The sequence below is a fragment of the Bombina bombina genome, chromosome 1 (genome assembly GCF_027579735.1).
Source record: "Bombina bombina isolate aBomBom1 chromosome 1, aBomBom1.pri, whole genome shotgun sequence".
Taxonomy (NCBI): Eukaryota; Metazoa; Chordata; class Amphibia; order Anura; family Bombinatoridae; genus Bombina; species Bombina bombina.
Window position 1 is genome coordinate 1,583,832,053 of NC_069499.1, and position 23,958 is coordinate 1,583,856,010.

General features: G+C 40.7%; 1 protein-coding gene across 2 annotated transcripts in view; it reads left to right on the plus strand.

The window, feature by feature from the left end:
* B3GNTL1 (UDP-GlcNAc:betaGal beta-1,3-N-acetylglucosaminyltransferase like 1) overlaps positions 1-23,958 on the plus strand; it is a 1,507,642-nt gene that overhangs the window by 1,450,884 nt on the left and 32,800 nt on the right. Inside the window, exons 11-12 of one of the 2 annotated variants that reach the window (XM_053710298.1) lie at positions 15,980-16,048; positions 22,212-22,286. In XM_053710298.1, coding sequence (XP_053566273.1) covers positions 15,980-16,048; positions 22,212-22,286 — 144 coding nt within the window. The remainder of the gene's footprint in view (positions 1-15,979; positions 16,049-22,211; positions 22,287-23,958) is intronic. The other variant, XM_053710307.1, reaches the window with a different exon arrangement.

Sequence of the window (23,958 nt, forward strand, 5' to 3'; positions counted from 1 at the left end):
ACATACATACACATTATACAAACATACATACATACACATCATACATACAGTATATATATATATATATATATATATACATACATAAATATACAGCATACATACATACATACACACTATACATACATGCACAACATACATACACATCATACAGCATAAAGTACATAAATATACCATATACATACATATACATCATACATACACATCTTACATACATACACATCATACATACATATACAGCATGCAGTACATACATACACATCATGCATGCATACATACACAGCATGCATACATATTTGTGCAGCATGCATACATACAAACATACATGTATAGCATGCTTACATACATATACAACATTCATATGTACATACATATACAGCATACAGTACATACATATACAGCATACAGTACATACATACACAACATACATAAATACATACATGCACAGCATGCATACATACATTCATACATATACAGCATACATACATGAATATATAAACATCATACATATATAGCATACACATACATATATATATATATATATATATATATATATAGCATACATACATATATAGCATACATACATACATATATACATACATACATATATAGCATACATACATACATACATATATAGCATACATACATACAAATATACATACATATATAGCATACATACATACAAATATACATACATATATACATATATACATACATATATAGCATACATATATACATATATAGCATAAATACATATATACATACATACATACATATATAGCATACATACATATATAGCATACATACATGCATACACAGCACATATTAAACACATACACACACTGCATACATACAACATACATATACACTCACTGGCCACTTTATTAAGTACACCTTGCTAGTTCCGGGTTGGACTCCCTTTTGCCTTCAGAACTGCCTTAATTCTTCGTGGCATAGATTCAACAAGGTGTTGGAAACATTCCTCAGTTATTTTGGTCCATATTGACATGATAGCATCACGCAGTTGCTGCGGATTTGTCGGCTGCACATCCATGATGCAAATCTCCCGTCCCACCACATCCCAAATGTGCTCTATTGGATTGAGATCTGGTGACTGTGGAGGCCTTTGGAATACAGTGAACTCATTGTCATCTTCACAAAATCAGTTTGAGATTAATTGAGCTTTGTGGCATGGTGCATTATTCTGCTGGAAGTAGCCATCAGAAGATGGGTACACTGTAGTCATAAAGGGATGGACATGGTCAGCAACAATACTCGGGTAGGCCGTGTCATTTAAACGATGCTCAATTGGTACTAAGGGGCCCAAAGTGTGCCAAGAAAATATCCCCCACACATTTACACCACCACCAGCCTGAACCTTTGATACAAGGCAGGATGGATCAATGCTTTCATGTTGTTTACACCAAATTCTGACCCTATCATCTGAATGTCACAGCTGAAATTAAGACTCATCAGACCAGGCATCATTTTTCCAATCTTCTATTGTCTGATTTTGGTGAGCCTGTGCATATTGTAGCCTCAGTTTCCTGTTCTTAGCTGACAGGAGTGGCACCCGGTGTGGTCTACTGCTGCTGTAGCCCATCTGCTTCAAGGTTCGACGTGCTGTGCGTTCAGAGATGGTATTCTGCATACCTTGATTGTAACGAGTGGTTATTTGAGTTACTGTTGCCTTTCTATCATCTCTAACCAGTCTGCCTATTCTCCTCTGACCTCTGACATCAACAAGGCATTTTCGTCCACACAAATGCCGCTCACTGGATACATACATATAGATACATACATACATATAGATAGATACATACATACATGCATACATACATATATAGCATACACATACATACATACATATACAGCATACATACATACATACATATAGATACATACATACATACATACAGATACATACATACATACATACATACATATAGATACTGTACATAGATACATACATAGATACATACATACATATACAGGATACATACATACATACATACATATAGATACATACATACATACAGATAGATACATACATACATATAGATACATACATACATACATATAGATACATACATACATACATACATATACAGGATACATACATACATACATACATACGTATAGATACATACATACATACAGATAGATACATACATACATATAGATACATACATACATACATATAGATACATACATACATACATATAGATACATACATACATATAGATACATACATACATACATACATACATACATATATATACATACATACATATACATACATATAGATACATACATACATACATATAGATACATACATACATATACATACATACATATACATACATATACGGTATAAAGTACATACATACACATTATACAAACATACATACATATACAGCATAGAGTACATACATACATACACATTATACATACATACATACATACATACATATACAGCATAGAGTACATACATACACATTATACAAACATACATACATACACATCATACATACAGTATATATATATATATATATATATATATATATATATCTATATATATATATACATACATAAATATACAGCATACATACATACATACACACTATACATACATGCACAACATACATACACATCATACAGCATAAAGTACATACATATACATCATACATACACATCTTACATACATACACATCATACATACATATACAGCATGCAGTACATACATACACATCATGCATGCATACATACACAGCATGCATACATATTTGTGCAGCATGCATACATACACACATACATGTATAGCATGCTTACATACATATACAACATTCATATGTACATACATATACAGCATACAGTACATACATATACAGCATACAGTACATACATACACAGCATACATAAATACATACATGCACAGCATGCATACATACATTCATACATATACAGCATACATACATGAATATATAAACATCATACATATATAGCATACACATACATATATACATATATAGCATACATACATATATAGCATACATACATACATATATACATACATACATACATATATAGCATACATACATACATACATATATAGCATACATACATACAAATATACATACATATATAGCATACATACATACATATATACATACATATATACATATATACATACATATATAGCATACATATATACATATATAGCATAAATACATATATACATACATACATATATAGCATACATACATATATAGCATACATACATGCATACACAGCACATATTAAACACATACACACACTGCATACATACAACATACATATACACTCACTGGCCACTTTATTAAGTACACCTTGCTAGTTCCGGGTTGGACTCCCTTTTGCCTTCAGAACTGCCTTAATTCTTCGTGGCATAGATTCAACAAGGTGTTGGAAACATTCCTCAGATATTTTGGTCCATATTGACATGATAGCATCACGCAGTTGCTGCGGATTTGTCGGCTGCACATCCATGATGCAAATCTCCCGTCCCACCACATCCCAAATGTGCTCTATTGGATTGAGATCTGGTGACTGTGGAGGCCTTTGGAATACAGTGAACTCATTGTCATCTTCACAAAATCAGTTTGAGATTAATTGAGCTTTGTGGCATGGTGCATTATTCTGCTGGAAGTAGCCATCAGAAGATGGGTACACTGTAGTCATAAAGGGATGGACATGGTCAGCAACAATACTCGGGTAGGCCGTGTCATTTAAACGATGCTCAATTGGTACTAAGGGGCCCAAAGTGTGCCAAGAAAATATCCCCCACACATTTACACCACCACCAGCCTGAACCTTTGATACAAGGCAGGATGGATCAATGCTTTCATGTTGTTTACACCAAATTCTGACCCTACCATCTGACTGTCACAGCTGAAATTAAGACTCATCAGACCAGGCAACATTTTTCCAATCTTCTATTGTCTGATTTTGGTGAGCCTGTGCATATTGTAGCCTCAGTTTCCTGTTCTTAGCTGACAGGAGTGGCACCCGGTGTGGTCTACTGCTGCTGTAGCCCATCTGCTTCAAGGTTCGACGTGCTGTGCGTTCAGAGATGGTATTCTGCATACCTTGATTGTAACGAGTGGTTATTTGAGTTACTGTTGCCTTTCTATCATCTCTAACCAGTCTGCCTATTCTCCTCTGACCTCTGACATCAACAAGGCATTTTCGTCCACACAAATGCCGCTCACTGGATATTTTCTCTCTTTCGGATCATTCTTTGTAAACCCTAGAGATGGTTGTGTGTGAAAATCCCAGTACATCAGCAGCTTTTGAAATACTCAGACCAGCCGCCTGGCACCAACAACCAGGCCACATTCAAAGTCGCTTAAATCCCCTTTCTTCCCAATTCTGATGCTTGGTTTGAACTTCAGCAAGTCGTCTTCACCACGTCTAGATGCCTAAATGCATTGAATTGGTGTCATGTGATTGGCTGATTAGCAATTTGTGTTACCAAGCAATTGAACAGGTGTACCTAATAAAGTGGCCGGTGAGTGTATATGTATGTATGTGTATATAATATATATATATATGTGTTCATGTGTTTATAATATTTATATATGTACAGTATGTATACATGTGTGTGTGTATATATATATATATATATATATATATATATATATATATATATATATATATTATATGTATGTAGCACACCTCACCAGTTTCATGCTGGTGCAATTGGTCTGTCTTTGTCTATAACCCAGTGATACAGATGTACCTCACTGTAGCATGTTGCGAGGTAACACTCCGTTAATGATAAATAATATGACTGTGCTGCAGGCTGTGAGTGGGATGCGCTGTGGGTCACTGACAGGGGCATGTTGCTTATTTCTGGCTTAGGATGCTCTGTGGATTCAGGCCAGTAGATGTGTATTTACTCTAATAACACCGGAGGAGACTGGAAGCGACAGGACGGACGCCATCACAATTCTCTTCCTCTGTTTTCTTTTAATAACATAGCGGATGGTGGCATCTGAAAGTAATTATACTGCCGGACCACACACACAGCTCAGCTTGACCCAGGTACAAACTAATGGCTATGGGGGTCTCTAGAGCACACTGCTGAGGGGTAAGAGGAACTCACTATGGTCTCACGGCTCATAATCCTACTGTACAATCTGGTACCAGTGGCATCAAAAGGGGACGCAGTATTAATACTGATCTCTGTAGCACAGAACTTAAACCTTAAAGGGACAGTCAACACCAGGATTTTTGTTGTTTAAAAAGATAGATAATCCCTTTATTACCCATTCCCCAGTTTTGTATAACCAACACAGTTATAATAATACACGTTTTACCTCTGTAATTACCTTGCTTCTATGCCTCTGCAAACTGCCCCCTTATTTCAGTTCTTAAGACAGAATTGCATTTTAGCCTATCAGTGCTGACTCCTAGGTAACTTCATGTGTGTGAGCTCAATGTTATCTATATGACACACATGAACTAATGCCATCTAGTGGTGAAAAACTGTCAAAAGGCGGCCTTCAAGTTCGCCTTCAAGCGCTCTCCTGCTACACCAGGCACAGCAGTGGTGCCAGTACAGGGATCTGCTGGGGCTATAACCAGAAGTTATTTCATTACCAGCCCTCTCCCGCTACACCAGGCACAGCAGTGGTGCCAGTACAGGGATCTGCTGGGGCTATAACCAGAAGTTATTTCATTACCAGCCCTCTCCTGCTACACCAGGCACAGCAGTGGTGCCAGTACAGCGATCTGCTGGGGCTATAACCAGAAGTTAGTTCATTACCAGCCCTCTCCCGCTACACCAGGCACAGCAGTGGTGCCAGTACAGAGATCTGCTGGGGCTATAACCAGAAGTTAGTTCATTGCCAGCCCTCTCCCGCTACACTAGGAACAGCAGTGGTGCCAGTACAGAGATCTGCTGGGGCTATAACCAGAAGTTATTTCATTACCAGCCCTCTCCTGCTACACCAGGCACAGCAGTGGTGCCAGTACAGAGATCTGCTGGGGCTATAACCAGAAGTTAGTTCATTGCCAGCCCTCTCCCGCTACACCAGGCACAGCAGTGGTGCCAGTACAGAGATCTGCTGGGGCTATAACCAGACATTAGTTCATTACCAGCCCTCTCCTGCTACACCAGGCACAGCAGTGGTGCCAGTACAGAGATCTGCTGGGGCTATAACCAGAAGTTAGTTCATTACCAGCCCTCTCCCACTACACCAGGCACAGCAGTGGTGCCAGTACAGAGATCTGCTGGGGCTATAACCAGAAGTTAGTTCATTACCAGCCCTCTCCCACTACACCAGGCACAGCAGTGGTGCCAGTACAGAGATCTGCTGGGGCTATAACCAGACATTAGTTCATTACCAGCCCTCTCCTGCTACACCAGGCACAGCAGTGGTGCCAGTACAGAGATCTGCTGGGGCTATAACCAGACGTTAGTTCATTACCAGCACTCTCCCGCTACACCAGGCACAGCAGTGGTGCCAGTACAGAGATCTGCTGGGGCTATAACCAGAAGTTAGTTCACTACCAGCCCTCTCCGCTACACCAGGCACAGCAGTGGTGCCAGTACAGAGATCTGCTGGCAGGGCCGCCACTGGAAATTCTGGGGGCCCCTGACTTAACCATTGATCAGCCCCCCCTCCCTTTGACAAGTGCAATTTTTGACCAAGTGACTAAAACATATATGCACTTTATTCTTAAGTGAAATGAAACTTGGAAATGTTGTAAAGGTAGTAACACACAAACACAGAAACACACAGACACACATAAGGATTCACATATAGACACTCTATCAGTCACGCAAAGAAACACACAGACACACTCATACACAGAAACACACACTCACACATAAGGATTCACATATAGACACTCTAGCAGACACGCAAAGACACCCAAACAGACACTCAGCGCTTGTTTACATTGATCTGACAAGTAAAAGTAAGTAGTAAAATAACTATAAAGGGTGTGATGACCAAAAAGCAGTTTAATAAGGCTTGACCACCATCCGGGCAATGACTGCGTACAAAATATAGAATTAAGCCTACGGACAATGATAGTGGTAGTGGAATTAAGAGAGCATGAATAAGGGGCATATCTATGTCAGACATAGGAAATTAACCTGCAGTACTAGCGTGCTTGAAGTGAGTTATGCAGAGGTAGCAGAGTGCAAAAATTAGAGCATTTTATTATCGTTTCTTAGATGAGCTAAAAACAGCTAATGACATACTAGATTATTTCATGGCACTGGATTTTTGGTGCAAATTAACAGATGTGAGCGCCTAATACAAAATAAAAGTTATAAACTTAACAGTGCATAAAAATATTATATAGCCTGTATCTCCCAGTGAGGATCCTGACCAGCTGTGAACTACAAATTCTTATGTCACTAGTTGGTAGTTCAGCATTTTAACCGTACGTTGTGCTGTGTTCTGTGGTAGACTATGGTAATGCAAGATCAGCCAACTCCACCATCCCGGCCGCAGACGGCGAAGCCAGCCCACCCACGCAAAACATTGTTAAGACACCACAGACAATAATAGGTGGACTAGCCATCTTTCTTTTTCATCCTGTTAGTAGTGAAATATATCGATATGGTCAGGTCCTCACCATTAGAACAACTGGAAATATAAACGTTTAGGGAAAATCCTTAACCATAAACATTGGCCCAATAGGGCTTCATTATAGATTTTAAGAAAAGGTAGTGTAAAAAAAAAATTAACACAGAATATAACAAAGATAGCACTTCTAGCTTAACCACTATATACTTGAAAAGTTCAGAAAGCCATGTGTAAAGTTCCTTATACTGACTTCAGCCAACACCAGTGCGATTCCCAGTGCTGTATCCAAGGTATGCCTTTAACAAGGGTATCTGTGACTCTGTGAAAGTCCATGCCGTTAGGCTCCATAGGTTGTGCCGAGGGTGGCATACATGTGATTGCCCAAGCGATACTCCAGCAGCATGGCAACTTGAGTATGAAGGAGAGTCCACCACAACAGAAATATGTTATACCCTCAGCAAACCGTTGTGTGGGAATCATCTTATAACGCTTGTGAGCACTAGCTTTTTGCCTGTGATTCTGATCTGTGTAATTATCGGTATCACTGAATTCTGTTGTGCAGGACAAAGTTTTGTTCCTCAGCAAGTCATCGCTATGCACCAATCCAAACGGAACTAGGTCGTCCTGAATGACCTGAGCTATTTTGTCCTGGGCTATTTCTGGATCAACAGGGCTAGATGGGTTCAGGGCAGTTCACAAAGTTTCTGCAAAACGGAGCCGGTAGTTCTCAAGTAGAACCTCCAGTAGGTGTGCCATATTTGTCGTTTCTGATAGAAGTTAGGTGTATTCAGCATTAAATGCTGCGTGACGACAAGGCCAAAGAGTGCCTCGCCGGGGGGTCTTGTGGAGGCCTCAACCTCAGAAACGGCTCCGGGCGCTTGTGGTTACAGCTAGCTCGAGAATATTCGGCCCATCTGTTAGATGTTCTTTAGTGGGTTTCAGATCTGCTTGTATAGCACATAGATGGGTTGTTTGATATATGTTATCATTGAAAAATAGTTGAGATGCTGGAGCAGCATGGAACAATGCGACCAAACATTGCCGCTACCCGGAACTTCCCTTTTCATAAGTGTTTTTAACTTTAAAAATAGCAGCATTTAATCATGTTGAAAATATTGTTTTCTTGGGGGGAAAAAGTGTTGTTTACATTTAAACTGAATTCCTGCAGAACATGGATTTTTGAGAGAAGAAAAAATGCCCCTTTAAATCAATAAAAATGAATAACATTACATTCCAATTGATACTATAGATACTGATATAATCTCATTGAACGTGCAATATTCCTGCTATTGAGCCGCTATTTATTTCACAGTGAAGAGATTTAGCAGCTCCAGGTCACAGACTGCTGAGGAGGACAGGTGAGCTGCAGTAACTGACATTAATTCTTCAGCTACGCGTTTTATTGCTTCTGTCTGTTACCAGGACATTAAATCTGGAAGAAAAAGTGATATTGTGATCCCAGGATACTCGTCTGATGATATAAACAGAAGTGATGGAATCTGCACAGGTGACAAAACACTTAAATGACATCATTGTTCTAATTCAGGTCATGTGACCGGTGCACTTTCATAGCAACGAGGTGCAAACAGTGTTCGTTGTGCAGACTGCAGTGATTCTGTCACATCTGGAAGATAATTGCTCCTGTGAGACAGTAGGGGAATTATATGACACATGATGCATATTCCTTCAGTGAAAACCTGATATCCACATCTGATGTGAGCGGCTGCAAACCTAGTGCTACTGCAGATCATCATCCTGAGCAACGTGGCACTAATGTTAGCAACTGCAACACTCCCTGCTAAACAACCTCCTCATGGTGTTATTGTGTGTAAAGCAGTGTAAGGTGCCTTTTAGCTACTACAGAGAGGGCATGCAGGTGACCTGCTACGTGATTTCAGAAAGAAAATGACAAAAAGATTCACATTACCTGAAGAATTGTAATAAGTTATCTCAGTATCTCACTTTATGGTTTTTGATAATCAGAAGTAGAAAATTGCAGCTGTTAAACTTTTTAGTATTTCTGCAGAGCACTTGCCCAAAGTGCCAAAGCATGCCAACGTACAGTATGTCTGCAGAGCACTTGTTCAGTGTGACAAAGCATGCCAACGTACAGTATGTCTGCAGAGCACTTGTTCAGTGTGACAAAGCATGCCAACGTACAGTATGTCTGCAGAGCACTTGTTCAGTGTGACAAAGCATGCCAATGTACAGTATGTCTGCAGAGTACTTGTTCAGTGTGACAAAGCATGCCAACGTACAGTATGTCTGCAGAGAACTTGTTCAGTGTGACAAAGCATGCCAGCGTACAGTATGTCTGCAGAGTACTTGTTCAGTGTGACAAAGCATGACAACGTACATTATGTCTGCAGAGCACTTGTTCAGTGTGACAAAGCATGCCAATGTACAGTATGTCTGCAGAGTACTTGTTCAGTGTGACAAAGCATGCCAACGTACAGTATGTCTGCAGAGCACTTGTTCAGTGTGACAAAGCATGCCAACGTACAGTATATCTACAGAGCACTTGTTCAGTGTGACAAAGCATGACAACGTACAGTATGTCTGCAGAGCACTTGTTCAGTGTGACAAAGCATGCCAATGTACAGTATGTCTGCAGAGCACTTGTTCAGTGTGACAAAGCATGACAATGTACAGTATGTCTGCAGAGCACTTGTTCAGTGTGACAAAGCATGACAACGTACAGTATGTCTGCAGAGTACTTGTTCAGTGTGACAAAGCATGACAACGTACACTATGTCTGCAGAGCACTTGTTCAGTGTGACAAAGCATGCCAACGTACAGTATGTCTGCAGAGCACTTGTTCAGTGTGACAAAGCATGCCAACGTACAGTATGTCTGCAGAGTACTTGTTCAGTATGACAAAGCATGACAACGTACATTATGTCTGCAGAGCACTTGTTCAGTGTGACAAAGCATGCCAACGTACATTATGTCTGCAGAGTACTTGTTCAGTGTGACAAAGCATGACAACGTACAGTATGTCTGCAGAGTACTTGTTCAGTGTGACAAAGCATGACAACGTACAGTATGTCTGCAGAGTACTTGTTCAGTGTGACAAAGCATGACAACGTACAGTATGTCTGCAGAGTACTTGTTCAGTGTGACAAAGCATGCCAACGTACATTATGTCTGCAGAGTACTTGTTCAGTGTGACAAAGCATGACAACGTACAGTATGTCTGCAGAGTACTTGTTCAGTGTGACAAAGCATGACAACGTACAGTATGTCTGCAGAGTACTTGTTCAGTGTGACAAAGCATGACAACGTACAGTATGTCTGCAGAGTACTTGTTCAGTGTGACAAAGCATGCCAACGTACATTATGTCTGCAGAGTACTTGTTCAGTGTGACAAAGCATGCTAACGTACAGTATGTCTGCAGAGCACTTGTTCAGTGTGACAAAGAATGACAATGTACAGTATGTCTGCAGAGTACTTGTTCAGTGTGACAAAGCATGCCAATGTACAGTATGTCTGCAGAGTACTTGTTCAGTGTGACAAAGCATGACAACGTACATTATGTCTGCAGAGCACTTGTTCAGTGTGCCAAAGCATGCCAATGTACAGTATGTCTGCAGAGCACTTGTTCAGTGTGACAAAGCATGCCAACGTACAGTATGTCTGCAGAGTACTTGTTCAGTGTGACAAAGCATGCCAGCGTACAGTATGTCTGCAGAGCACTTGTTCAGTGTGACAAAGCATGACAACGTATAGTATGTCTGCAGAGCACTTGTTCAGTGTGACAAAGCATGCCAACTTACAGTATGTCTGCAGAGTACTTGTTCAGTGTGACAAAGCATGACAATGCACAGTATGTCTGCAGAGCACTTGTTCAGTGTGACAAAGCATGCCAACGTACAGTATGTCTGCAGAGTACTTGTTCAGTGTGACAAAGCATGCCAACGTACAGTATGTCTGCAGAGCACTTGTTCAGTGTGACAAAGCATGCCAACGTACAGTATGTCTGCAGAGCACTTGTTCAGTGTGACAAAGCATGCCAGCGTACAGTATGTCTGCAGAGCACTTGTTCAGTGTGACAAAGCATGACAACGTATAGTATGTCTGCAGAGCACTTGTTCAGTGTGACAAAGCATGCCAACTTACAGTATGGACTCAGCTAGCAACTCTGAGGTTCATCAACATCACGACACGACTGTGGCTTACATCAACCATCAAGGGGGAACCAGGAGTTCCCTAGCGATGTCAGAAGTCTCCAAGATAATTCGCTGGGCAGAGACTCACTCTTGCCACCTGTCAGCGATCCATATCCCAGGTGTAGAGAACTGGGAGGTGAATTATCTAAGTCGTCAGACTTTTCATGCGGGGGAATGGGAACTCCATCCGGAGGTGTTTGCTCAATTGGTTTTCCGTTGGGGCAAACCAGAATTGGATCTCATGGCGTCTCGCCAGAACGCCAAGCTTCCTTGTTACGGATCCAGGTACAGGGACCCAGAAGCGGCACTGATAGATGCTCTAGCAGCGCCTTGGTTCTTCAACCTGGCTTATGTGTTTCCACCGTTTCCTCTGCTCCCTCGTCTGATTGCCAAAATCAAACAGGAAAGAGCATCAGTGATATTGATAGCGCCTGCGTGGCCACGCAGGACCTGGTATGCAAACCTAGTGGACATGTCATCCTTTCCACCATGGACTCTGCCTCTGAGACAAGACCTTCTAATACAAGGTCCTTTCAATCATCCGAATCTACTTTCTCTGAGACTGACTGCATGGAGATTGAACGCTTGATCCTATCAAAGCATGGCTTCTCCGAGTCAGTAATTGATACCTTAATACAGGCACGAAAGCCTGTCACCAGGAAAATTTACCACAAGATATGGCGTAAATATCTTCATTGGTGTGAATCCAAGAATTACTCATGGAGTAGGGTTAGGATTCCTAGGATATTGTCCTTCCTCCAAGAGGGTTTGGACAAAGGATTATCAGCTAGTTCTTTAAAGGGACAGATTTCTGCTCTGTCTATTCTTTTACACAAGCGTCTGGCAGAAGTTCCAGACGTTCAGGCATTTTGTCAGGCTTTAGTTAGAATTAAGCCTGTGTTTAAACCATGGAGCTTAAACTTGGTTCTTAAAGTTCTTCAAGGGGTTCCGTTTGAACCCCTTCATTCTATTGATATCAAACTTCTTTCATGGAAAGTTCTTTTTCTGATGGCTATTTCCTCGGCTCGAAGAGTCTCGGAGTTATCTGCCTTACATTGTGATTCTCCTTATCTGATCTTTCATTCAGATAAAGTTGTTCTGCGTACAAAACCTGGGTTTTGACCTAAGGTGGCTTCTAACAAGAATATCAATCAAGAGATTGTTGTTCCATCATTATGTCCTAATCCTTCTTCAAAGAAGGAATGTCTTTTGCATAATCTAGACGTAGTCTGTGCCTTGAAGTTTTACTTACAGGCTACTAAAGATTTTCGCCAAACTAAACTGTTTGTTGTTTACTCTGGACAGAGGAGAGGTCAGAAGGCCTCGGCAACCTCTCTTTCTTTTTGGCTTCGGAGTATAATCCGTTTAGCCTATGAGACTGCTGGACAGCAGCCTCCTGAAAGGATTACAGCTCATTCTACTAGAGCTGTGGCTTCCACCTGGGCCTTTAAAAATGAGGCCTCTGTTGAACAGATTTGCAAGGCTGTAACTTGGTCTTCCCTTCATACTTTTTCCAAATTTTACAAATTTGATACTTTTGCTTCTTCGGAGGCTGTTTTTGGGAGAAAGGTTCTACAGGCAGTGGTTCCTTCCGTTTAAGTTCCTGCCTTGTCCCTCCCATCATCCGTGTACTTTAGCTTTGGTATTGGTATCCCACAAGTAATGGATGATCCGTGGACTGGATACACTTAACAAGAGAAAACATAATTTATGCTTACCTGATAAATTTATTTCTCTTGTAGTGTATCCAGTCCACAGCCCGCCCTGTCCTTTTCAGGCAGGTCTAAATTTTAATTAAACTACAGTCACCACTGCACCCTATGGTTTCTCCTTTCTCGGCTTGTTTCAGTCGAATGACTGGATATGGCAGTGAGGGGAGGAGCTATATAGCAGCTCTTCTGTGGGTGATCCTCTTGCAACTTCCTGTTGGGAAGGAGAATATCCCACAAGTAATGGCTGATCCGTGGACTGGATACACTACAAGAGAAATAACTATCAGGTAAGCATAAATTATGTTTTTTTAAAAATATTAAAAATAAAAATCCCTTTAAGAAAACCTTAGCACCCAGGTGGGAAAGTGCTTAGCACTCAAAGGGGTTAAATTAATTGTAGTTAATTTATTTATTTAATTAATTTATTAATAGTGTAGTGTTAGGTGTATTTGTAACTTAGGTTAGGATTTTTTTTACAGGTAATTTTGTAATTATTTCAACTAGGTAGCTATTAAATAGTTATTGTACCTATTAAAATAAATACAAAGTTGCCTGTAAAATAAATATAAATCCTAAAATAGCTACAATGTAACTATTAGTTATATTGTAGCTATATTAGGGTTTATTTTATAGGTAAGTATTTCGTTTTAAATAGGAATAATTTATTTAATGATAGTAAATTTATTTTGTTTAATTAAAATTATATTAGTTAGGGGGGTGTTAGGGTTAGACTTAGGTTTAGGGGTTAATAACTTTATTATAGTAGCGGCGACATTGCGGGTGGGAGATTAGGGGTTAATAAGTGTAGGTAGGTGGCGGCGACGTTGGGGGGGGCAGATTAGGGGGTAATAAATATAATGTAGGTGTCAGCGATGTTAGGGGCAGTAGATTAGGGGTTCATAGCTATAATATAGGTGGCGGCGGTGTCCGGAGCGGCAGATTAGGGGTTAATAATATAATGTAGGTGTCAGCGATAGCGGGGGCGGCAGATTAGGGGTTAAAAAGTGTAAGGTTAGGGGTGTTTCGGGGTTCATGTTAGGGTGTTATGTGCAGACTTAGAAACTGTTTCCCCATAGGAAATAATGGGGCTGCATTACGAGCTGAAGGCTGCTTTTTTGCAGGTGTTAAGTTTTTTTTCCAGCCAGCTCAGCCCCATTGTTTCCTATGGGGATATCGTGCACGAGCACATTTTTCCAGCTTACCGCTACCGTAAGCAACGCTGGTATTGAGGGTTGAAGTGGCGCTAAATTTGACTCAACGCTCCCTTTTCTGAGCCTAACGCAGCCATTCAGACAACTCTAAATACCAACGTTAGCACCGTGGGTCTTTACCGACAAAACTCTAAATCTAGGCGTAAACCTTTACTGTGCAATGTCCCTTTAAGTGAACAATTACGCATCAGCGGCTCATTACAGCAATGACAATAATTAGCGTTCTGTGTCGCTCTCCACCAGTAAAACACCGGTACTTATTAGCCACAGAGGAGAAATATGAAGTACAATATCATTTCAAGTTAAACAGCTTTTAGTTTGTTTCCCTCCAAATGCACTATGGGAGGTACAATACCTGCAATGTCCCTTTAAAAAGGATCACTAAACGCCATATAAAACATAATCAGTAAATGCATAATAAAAAGACAATGCAGAGACAATTTGTTTGACATTCAGATGAGTAGTAGATTTCTTTCTAACAAATTATAAAGTTAGTTCCACTGCATCATGTGACGGCCATCAGCCAATCACAAAATGCATAGATGTATATTGTGTGAATCTTACCCAGGATCAGTAGGCGCTGGTGCCTCAGAAAGTGTACAAATAAAAAGACATTTAGATAATTGGAATTCTGTGTTCTGTCTGAATCATAAAAGTTTAATTTTGACTTAAAGATAGAACACACAATGTTAAACAACATTCCACTTTACTTCTATTATCAAATTTGTTTCATTCTCTTTGTATCATTTGTTGAAGGAGCAGCAATGCACTACTGGTTTCTAACTGAACAAATAGGTTAGCCAATGACAATCAGTAGATATATGCAGCCACCAATCAGCAGCGAGAACCTAGGCTCTTTGCTGAGCTTTTCTAGATAAACTTTTCAGCAAAGGATAGCAAGAGAAGGAAGCAAATTAAATAATAGAAGTAAATTGGAAAGTTGTTTAACATTGTATGCTCTGTCTTAATCAGGAATGTCTAATGATGACTTTACTGTCCCTTTAATTGGGTTTCAGGATAGACTTTTGCATACCTGGGTATTCTTGTGCGCTTTACAGAATCTGTCCGTAGCCCCTCTACAGTCTGTACAGAAGTCTCTGGCACAACGTCTGTAAGTTTTATTGTTTGTTTTAATCGCACTCGATTGGATGAACCATAAACGTTTCTTTTTCTCTCCCATGGGGCTTTAGTGCAGCGATGCACACAGGTGTTAGATGTCTCACAAGCTAATGCATTTATTGGTGAATAATGTTAACCTGCACCTCACATGACTCATTTTCATCTCCTTTATCTTTACCACCAGGTTGTTGCATTCTGTGACGTTGATGAGCGTAAAATCTCCAGGGGCTGTTACACGTACGAAGAGTCTGAGGTCAGCTGATTTCTTGTTTATGACCAGGTTCAGCCGCTCTGATCTGTGGGGTAACACTTTATACTGTCAGGCACTGAGGGGATCTGTATATGTGAGTTTGTATCAATGTGTAAACGCAGGAGAGGGAACGTATTCACTGTGTGACACCATAAGGTACAGATGCAACCTCACCAGTGGTCATGATAAGGACGTATAATTAATAAGCACTGAAAATGGGCAGATTAAATGATCAGTGTATATAGCATATTTCTGATGTTATAAACCAGCTACATGACGCTCTCTCTTTAGGTCACTTGCCGTTTGCTGTGTGACTATAATTACTTATTATGGGGATGTTACTAGATACTGTGAGGGTGCAGTGTATGATTTTACTGCCCCCCTAGCGATGCGGTGAGTTAGAGCTAGTATTTACCCGTGTGTGCCCCCTGCGCCAACACCACCTTAACCCCTTAGCTGCCAGAGAGGACTGCAGTACATTTCCCTCCTCCCCACCCTTCCTATGTCACTACGCTTCCAGCTATTCCCATGCAAGACTAAAGGCCCAAAGCTCTAAAGATCCCTGGGCTGGTGAGATTCTATAAGAATGCTGCCAGTACCTCTATTTCCCTGGTGGAATTATCTAAAGCCACTTTTTTTACCCTGAAAACAGGGTGTCTTGCTATGGGGTGTATATTGCATGTTCACCAAATATTTTATAAAAAACGTAAATTTGTATGTAAATTACACAGGAATAAAGTATATTAAAAATGCACATTGTAAATTGTAATTTAAGTACATTGGATGGGCAAAAAACACATAGAAAATCATACTTATAAGTACAAAATTTCTCATAAAATGAGCTGAACATGGGCGTTCCATGAGCGTGTATGAAAATGTCTCTCAAATCACAGCAGAGAGCTCTCATTATTTCTATGGGAAGTGTCTCACCACCAGCAACGACAGTCCCTTTTCTTTGATAATTGCACCAAGGCTAAACGCATTTTTTCACATATTTGGTGGCAAACTTTTGATCACTGTGCCCTAAGTGTTTGATTGCAATATGTCTGTGTTACTGTTCTGATAATCTAGGGATCATTTCCTTGTTATCTTTATTAATTTGATGCACACTGTGCAACATCCCACCCTAGTAGTGCATTTCTTAAACCGTATCTTATCTATCGGAGCAGCAGGTGTATACCACAACCTGATTCTGCTTTTAGTGTGTTCAGGAGGAAGCAAAAAGCAACTTAGCAACATTTACCACAAGTAAAATTAACAACTTGATTTACAAGGAATATTGCAAAGCATTAATTGACCAGTGAAATTAATCATACAGTAGTAACACAAGTAATCTGCAAAAGCAACAATATTATCCTTCCTGCTTTTGCAGAATCACTCCTGTATGAGTGATAGCCTAACCCGCAGGGGGTGATCTCAGGGATTAGCCTCAGTCCGTGAATTCAATGGGGATAACAATGGTTGGACGGTGCATGGTCAGTGGCTATTATGCTGTGCTTCATTTGTGCACAATAACAAAAATTTCTGCTGGAGGAGAAATCAAGCCAGTCTACTTTACTACCAATAGGTAGAGAGACCTTCTGTCTTGTAGTCAACAAAGGGTCAAACCCTTCATCAAATAGTTGATGCATAGCCAAGCAAAAGGCTAAAAGTAAGATAAGGTGTATATACAAGAGGAGCCCATCTTACTGCATAGTGTCTGTATCGGTAATGATATGGTTGCGCAAGACAATATCTGTATCGGTAATGATATGGTTGTGCAAGACAGTGTCTGTATCGGTACTGATATGGTTGCACAAGATGGTGTCTGTATCAGTACGGATATGGTTGCGCAAGACAATGTCTGTTTCAGTACTGATATGGTTGTGCAAGATGGTATCTGTATCAGTACTGATATGGTTGCACAAGACAATGTCTGTATCGGTACTAATATGGTTGCGCAAGACGGTGTCTGTATCGGTACTGATATGGTTGCACAAGAAAATGTCTGTATCGGTACTGATATGGTTGTGCAAGACAATATCTGTATCGGTAATGATATGATTGTGCAAGATGGTGTCTGTATCATTACTGATATGGTTGCGCAAGACGATGTCTGTATCGTTACGGATATGGTTGCGCAAGACGGTGTCTGTATCGGTACTGATATGGTTGTGCAAGACAGTGTCTGTATCAGTACTGATATGGTTGTGCAAGACGGTGTCTGTATCGGTACTGATATGGTTGTGCAAGACAGTGTCTGTATTGGTATTGATATGGTTGCGCAAGACAGTGTCTGTATCGGTACTGATATGGTTGTGCAAGATGGTGTCTGTATTGGTACTGATATGGTTGTTCAAGACAGTGTCTGTGTTGGTACTGATATGGTTGTGCAAGATGGTGTCTGTATTGGTACTGATATGGTTGTGCAAGACGGTGTCTGTATTGGTACTGATATGGTTGTGCAAGGCAGTGTCTGGATTGGTACTGATATGGTTGTGCAAGGCAGTGTCTGTATCGGTAATGATATGGTTGTGTAACACAGTGTCTGTATTGGTACTGATATGGTTGCACAAGATGGTGTCTGTATTGGTACTGATAAAAGTAAGATAAGGTGTATATACAAGAGGAGCCCATCTTACTGCACAGTGTCTGTATCGGGAATGATATGGTTGCACAAGACAATGTCTGCATCGGTACTGATATGTCTGTGCAAGACAGTGTCTGTATTGTTACTGGAATGCTTGTGCAAGATGGTGTCTGTATAAGTACTGATAAAAGTAAGATAAGGTGTATATACAAGAGGAGCCCATCTTACTGCACAGTGTCTGTATTGGTAATGATATGGTTGCGCAAGACAATTTCTGTATCCGTACTGATATGGTTGTGCAATACAGTGTCTGTATCGGTACTGATATGGTTGCGCAAGATGATTCCTGTATCCGTACTGATATGGTTGTGCAATACAGTGTCTGTATCAGTACTGATATGGTTGTGCAAGATGGTGTCTGTATTGATACTGATATGGTTGTACAAGACAATTTCTGTATCGGTACTGATATGGTTGTGCAAGATGATGTCTATCGGTACTGATATGGTTGTGCAAGATGATGTCTGTATCAGTACTGATATGGTTGTGCAAGATGATGTCTGTATCAGTACTGATATGGTTGTGCAAGACATTCTCTGTATCAGTACTGATATGGTTGTGCAAGATGGTGTCTGTATCGGTACTGATATGGTTATGCAATACAGTGTCTGTATTGGTACTGATATGGTTGTGCAAGATGGTGTCTGTATCGGTACTGATATGGTTGTGCAAGATGGTGACTGTATCGTTAATGATATGGTTGTGCAAGACAATGTCTTTATCGGTACTGATATGGTTGTGCAAGATGGTGTCTTTATCGGTATTGATATGGTTGTGCAAGACAGTGTCTGTATTGGTACTAATATGGTTGTGCAAAACAATATCTTTATCAGTACTGATATGGTGGTGCAAGACGGTGTCTGTATCGTTACTGAAATGCTTGTGCAAGATGGTGTCTGTACCGGTACTGATAAAAGTAAGATAAGGTGTATATACAAGAAGAGCCCATCTTACTGCACAGTGTCTGTATCGGTAATGATATGGTTGCACAAGACAATTTCTGTATTGGTACTGATATGGTTGTGCAAGATGATGTCTGTATCAGTACTGATATGGTTGTGCAAGATGGTGTCTGTATCGGTACTGATATGGTTATGCAATACAGTGTCTGTATCGATACTGATATGGTTGTGCAAGATGGTGTCTGTATCGGAACTGATATGGTTGTGCAAGATGGTGTCTGTATCGCTAATGATATGGTTGTGCAAGACAATGTCTGTATCGGTACTGATATGGTTGTGCAAGACAGTGTCTGTATCGGTACTGATATGGTTGTGCAAGACGGTGTCTGTATTGGTACTGATATGGTTGTGCAAGGTGGTGTCTGTATCTGTACTGATATGGTTGTGCAAGACAGTGTCTGTATCAGTACTGATATGGTTATTCAAGACAGTGTCTGTATCTGTACTGATATGGTTGTGCAAGACGGTGTCTGTATTGGTACTGATATGGTTGTGCAAGACGGTGTCTGTATTGGTACTGATATGGTTGTGCAAGACAGTGTCTGTATCGGTAATGATATGGTTGTCCCAGACAGTGTCTGTATCGGTAATGATATGGTTGTGCCAGACAGTGTCTGTATCATTACTGAAATGCTTGTGCAAGATGGTGTCTGTATCGGTAATGATATGGTTGTGCAAGATGGTGTCTGTATTGGTACTGATATGGTTATGCAAGACAGTGTCTGTATCAGTAATGATATGGTTGTGCCAGACAGTGTCTGTATTGTTACTGAAATGCTTGCACAAGATGGTGTCTGTATCGGTAATGATATGGTTGTGCCAGACAGTGTCTGCATCAGTACTGATATGGTTGTGCAAGACAGTGTCTGTATCAGTACTGATATGGTTGTGCAAGACGGTGTCTGTATTGGTACTGATATGGTTGTGCAAGACGGTGTCTGTATCTGTACTGATATGGTTGTGCAAGACGGTGTCTGTATCTGTACTGATATGGTTGTGCAAGACAATGTCTGTATCTGTACTGATATGGTTGTGCAAGACGGTGTCTGTATCGGTACTGATATGGTTGTGCAAGACAATGTCTGTATCTGTAATGATATGATTGTGCAAGACAGTGTCTGTATCTGTACTGATATGGTTGTGCAAGACAATGTCTGTATCGGTACTGATATGGTTGTGCAAGACGGTGTCTGTATCTGTACTGATATGGTTGTGCAAGATGGTGTCTGTATCGGTACTGATATGGTTGTGCAAGGCAGTGTCTGTATCAGTACTGATATGGTTGTGCAAGACGGTGTCTGTATTGGTATTGATATGGTTGTGCAAGGCAGTGTCTGTATCTGTACTGATATGGTTGTGCAAGACAGTGTCTGTATCGGTACTGATATGGTGGTGCAAGACAGTGTCTGTATCTGTACTTATATGGTTGTGCAAGACAGTGTCTGTATTGGTACTGATATGGTTGTGCAAGGCGGTGTCTGTATCTGTACTGATATGGTTGTGCAAGACAGTGTCTGTATCGGTACTGATATGGTTGTGCAAGACAGTGTCTGTATCGGTACTGATATGGTTGTGCAAGACGGTGTCTGTATTGGTACTGATATGGTTGTGCAAGGTGGTGTCTGTATCTGTACTGATATGGTTGTGCAAGACAGTGTCTGTATCGGTACTGATATGGTTATTCAAGACAGTGTCTGTATCTGTACTGATATGGTTGTGCAAGACGGTGTCTGTATTGGTACTGATATGGTTGTGCAAGACGGTGTCTGTATTGGTACTGATATGGTTGTGCAAGGTGGTGTCTGTATCTGTACTGATATGGTTGTGCAAGACAGTGTCTGTATCGGTACTGATATGGTTGTTCAAGACAGTGTCTGTATCTGTACTGATATGGTTGTGCAAGACGGTGTCTGTATTGGTACTGATATGGTTGTGCAAGGCAGTGTCTGTATCTGTACTGATATGGTTGTGCAAGACAATGTCTGTATCTGTACTGATATGGTTGTGCAAGGCGGTGTCTGTATCTGTACTGATATGGTTGTGCAAGACGGTGTCTGTATTGGTATTGAAATGGTTGTGCAAGACAGTGTCTGTATCGGTACTGATATGGTTGTTCAAGGCAACAAGACATACATACATTATACAGTATATAGTGTGGTAGGGTGTAATTTTGCTGTTCCATTAACTGAGTAAAAAGTACATGTGTTTCTGTACAGACACAGAAGTAAAAGCAAACAATGGTGCAGGTAAGCATCCGCCTATAATGGCTAGTTACTATGGAAACCGAGGACCAGCTATTTGTCAGACTTGCTACATGAACAGTTAGGGGATAAGTATTTAAAAGGTTTGTTGTTAGATGTAACTTCCTTACACTGCTTCACTGGGCTAATTTAATAAAATAAGTTGGATACACGTTGTTTCTCGTGTGACTTAGAGAGCTGGGTCTGCACATTCTCCTCTACAATCCACACTGCTCAGTAGACAGAGGTCTGGCTAAAATAAAATTGTGTCTGAAGATGGTGTAATATGTCATATTTAGGTTTCAATAGCAATATTGTATTCATGTTTCTTTCAGGAGATTCCAAAACCCAAGATCCCGGTGTTGCATTTCCAAGATGCAAAATCACCTTTTGTTATTTGTGTCAAACTGGTGAGTGGAAAATGTATCTTCTGGGGATTGTGGGAAGGTTTCTCTGTACAGCAGATCCAAATCCTTGGTCAGAAGCAGACTATCAGCACTTGTTTGTGCACAGCCAGTGCTTTGGTAATACCTTACAGATCTTATGGAGCATTTACATGACTAGTATTGGATGGATCACTAATGACTAATGGGATTCAATTTATTCTCTGTATGTGATCTACTAAATGGTGGCACAAGGTCTACATGCGTCCCTTGGCACTTTATTTGCTGTTGAAGGCAGAACTAACAATGTGTGCCCTAGGGCAGAGTTCTTCAAACCACGGGTCGGGACCCATTACTGGGTCGCAACACAATGTTTACTGGGTCGCAACTTGTGTGTGTGTTGTAGGAGAATGCATGTGGAGTATGTTATATGAAAATGTGTGGTGTGTTTGTTGTATGAGAGTGTGCGTGTTATTACCTTTTACAACACTTAAGTTTGACTACAATCAGGAATAAAGTATGCACACAATGCACTCCCTTTGCCAAAAATTGCAGCTATCTTGTTGTATATTACTTCAGAAATTTTCAGACCAAAACATAAAAATAGTGTCGTAAAGGCATGTGGTAATGTGGCACTGGGTCTTATGCATTTTTTTTAAGAACCCTGCCCTAGGGAGAAGCTGTACTAAAATGATGTGCTTTGGGGTGACCACAACTCAAAAGAACCCTCTGTATTGAAGAACAGCAGACAGAGGGTACCCTGCAACCTTACCTAAACCTGCCCTGTGCATCTGAACATACAGTGTGGGAAAAAAATATGTGATGCCCTGCTGATTTTGTATGTTTGCTCAAATAAATGATCAGTCTATAATTTTAATGGTAGGTTTATTTGAACAGTGAGAGACAGAATAACAACAACAAAATCCAGTAAAACACATTTAAAAAAAAGTTATAAATCGATTTGGATTTTAATGAGTGAAATAAGTATTTGACCCCTTTGTAAAACATGACTTAGTACTTGGTCGCAAAACCCTTGTTGGCAATCACAGAGGTCAGACATTTCTTGTAGTTGGCCACCAGGTTTGCACACATCTCAGAAGGGATTTTGTCCCACTCCTCTTTGCAGATCCTCTCAAAGCCATTAAGGTTTTGAGGCCGACGTTTGGCACCTCGAACCTTCCGCTTCCTCCACTTATTTTCTATGGGATTAAGGTCTGGAGACTGGCTAGGCCACTCCAGGACCTTAATGTGCTTCTTCTTGAGCCACTCCTTTGTTGCCTTGGCCATGTGCTGTTGGTCATTGTCATGCTGGAATACCCATTTACAACCCATTTCCATCCTAATACGAGGAGAGTCCACAGCTTCATTCATTACTTGTGGGAAATACAGAACCCGGCCACCAGGAGGAGGCAAAGACACCCCAGCCAAAGGCTTAAATACCTCTCCCACTCCCCTCATCCCCCAGTCATTCTTTGCCTTTCGTCACAGGAGGATGGCAGAGAAGTGTCAGAAGATTAGGAGTAGTCTCTTATGGAGGGTAGTACGCTTCGGAATGGGACTGGAGTTTTAAGTAGTCTTGTCAGCCTCTCAGTCAGATCATTGACAAATGTTAGGGTCTGGAGATGCAGGGAGTCTTTCTGCGAATCCATCCAGACTCGTATTAACAGCTCCTTAAGCAATCAGTGTTGACGAGTCCATG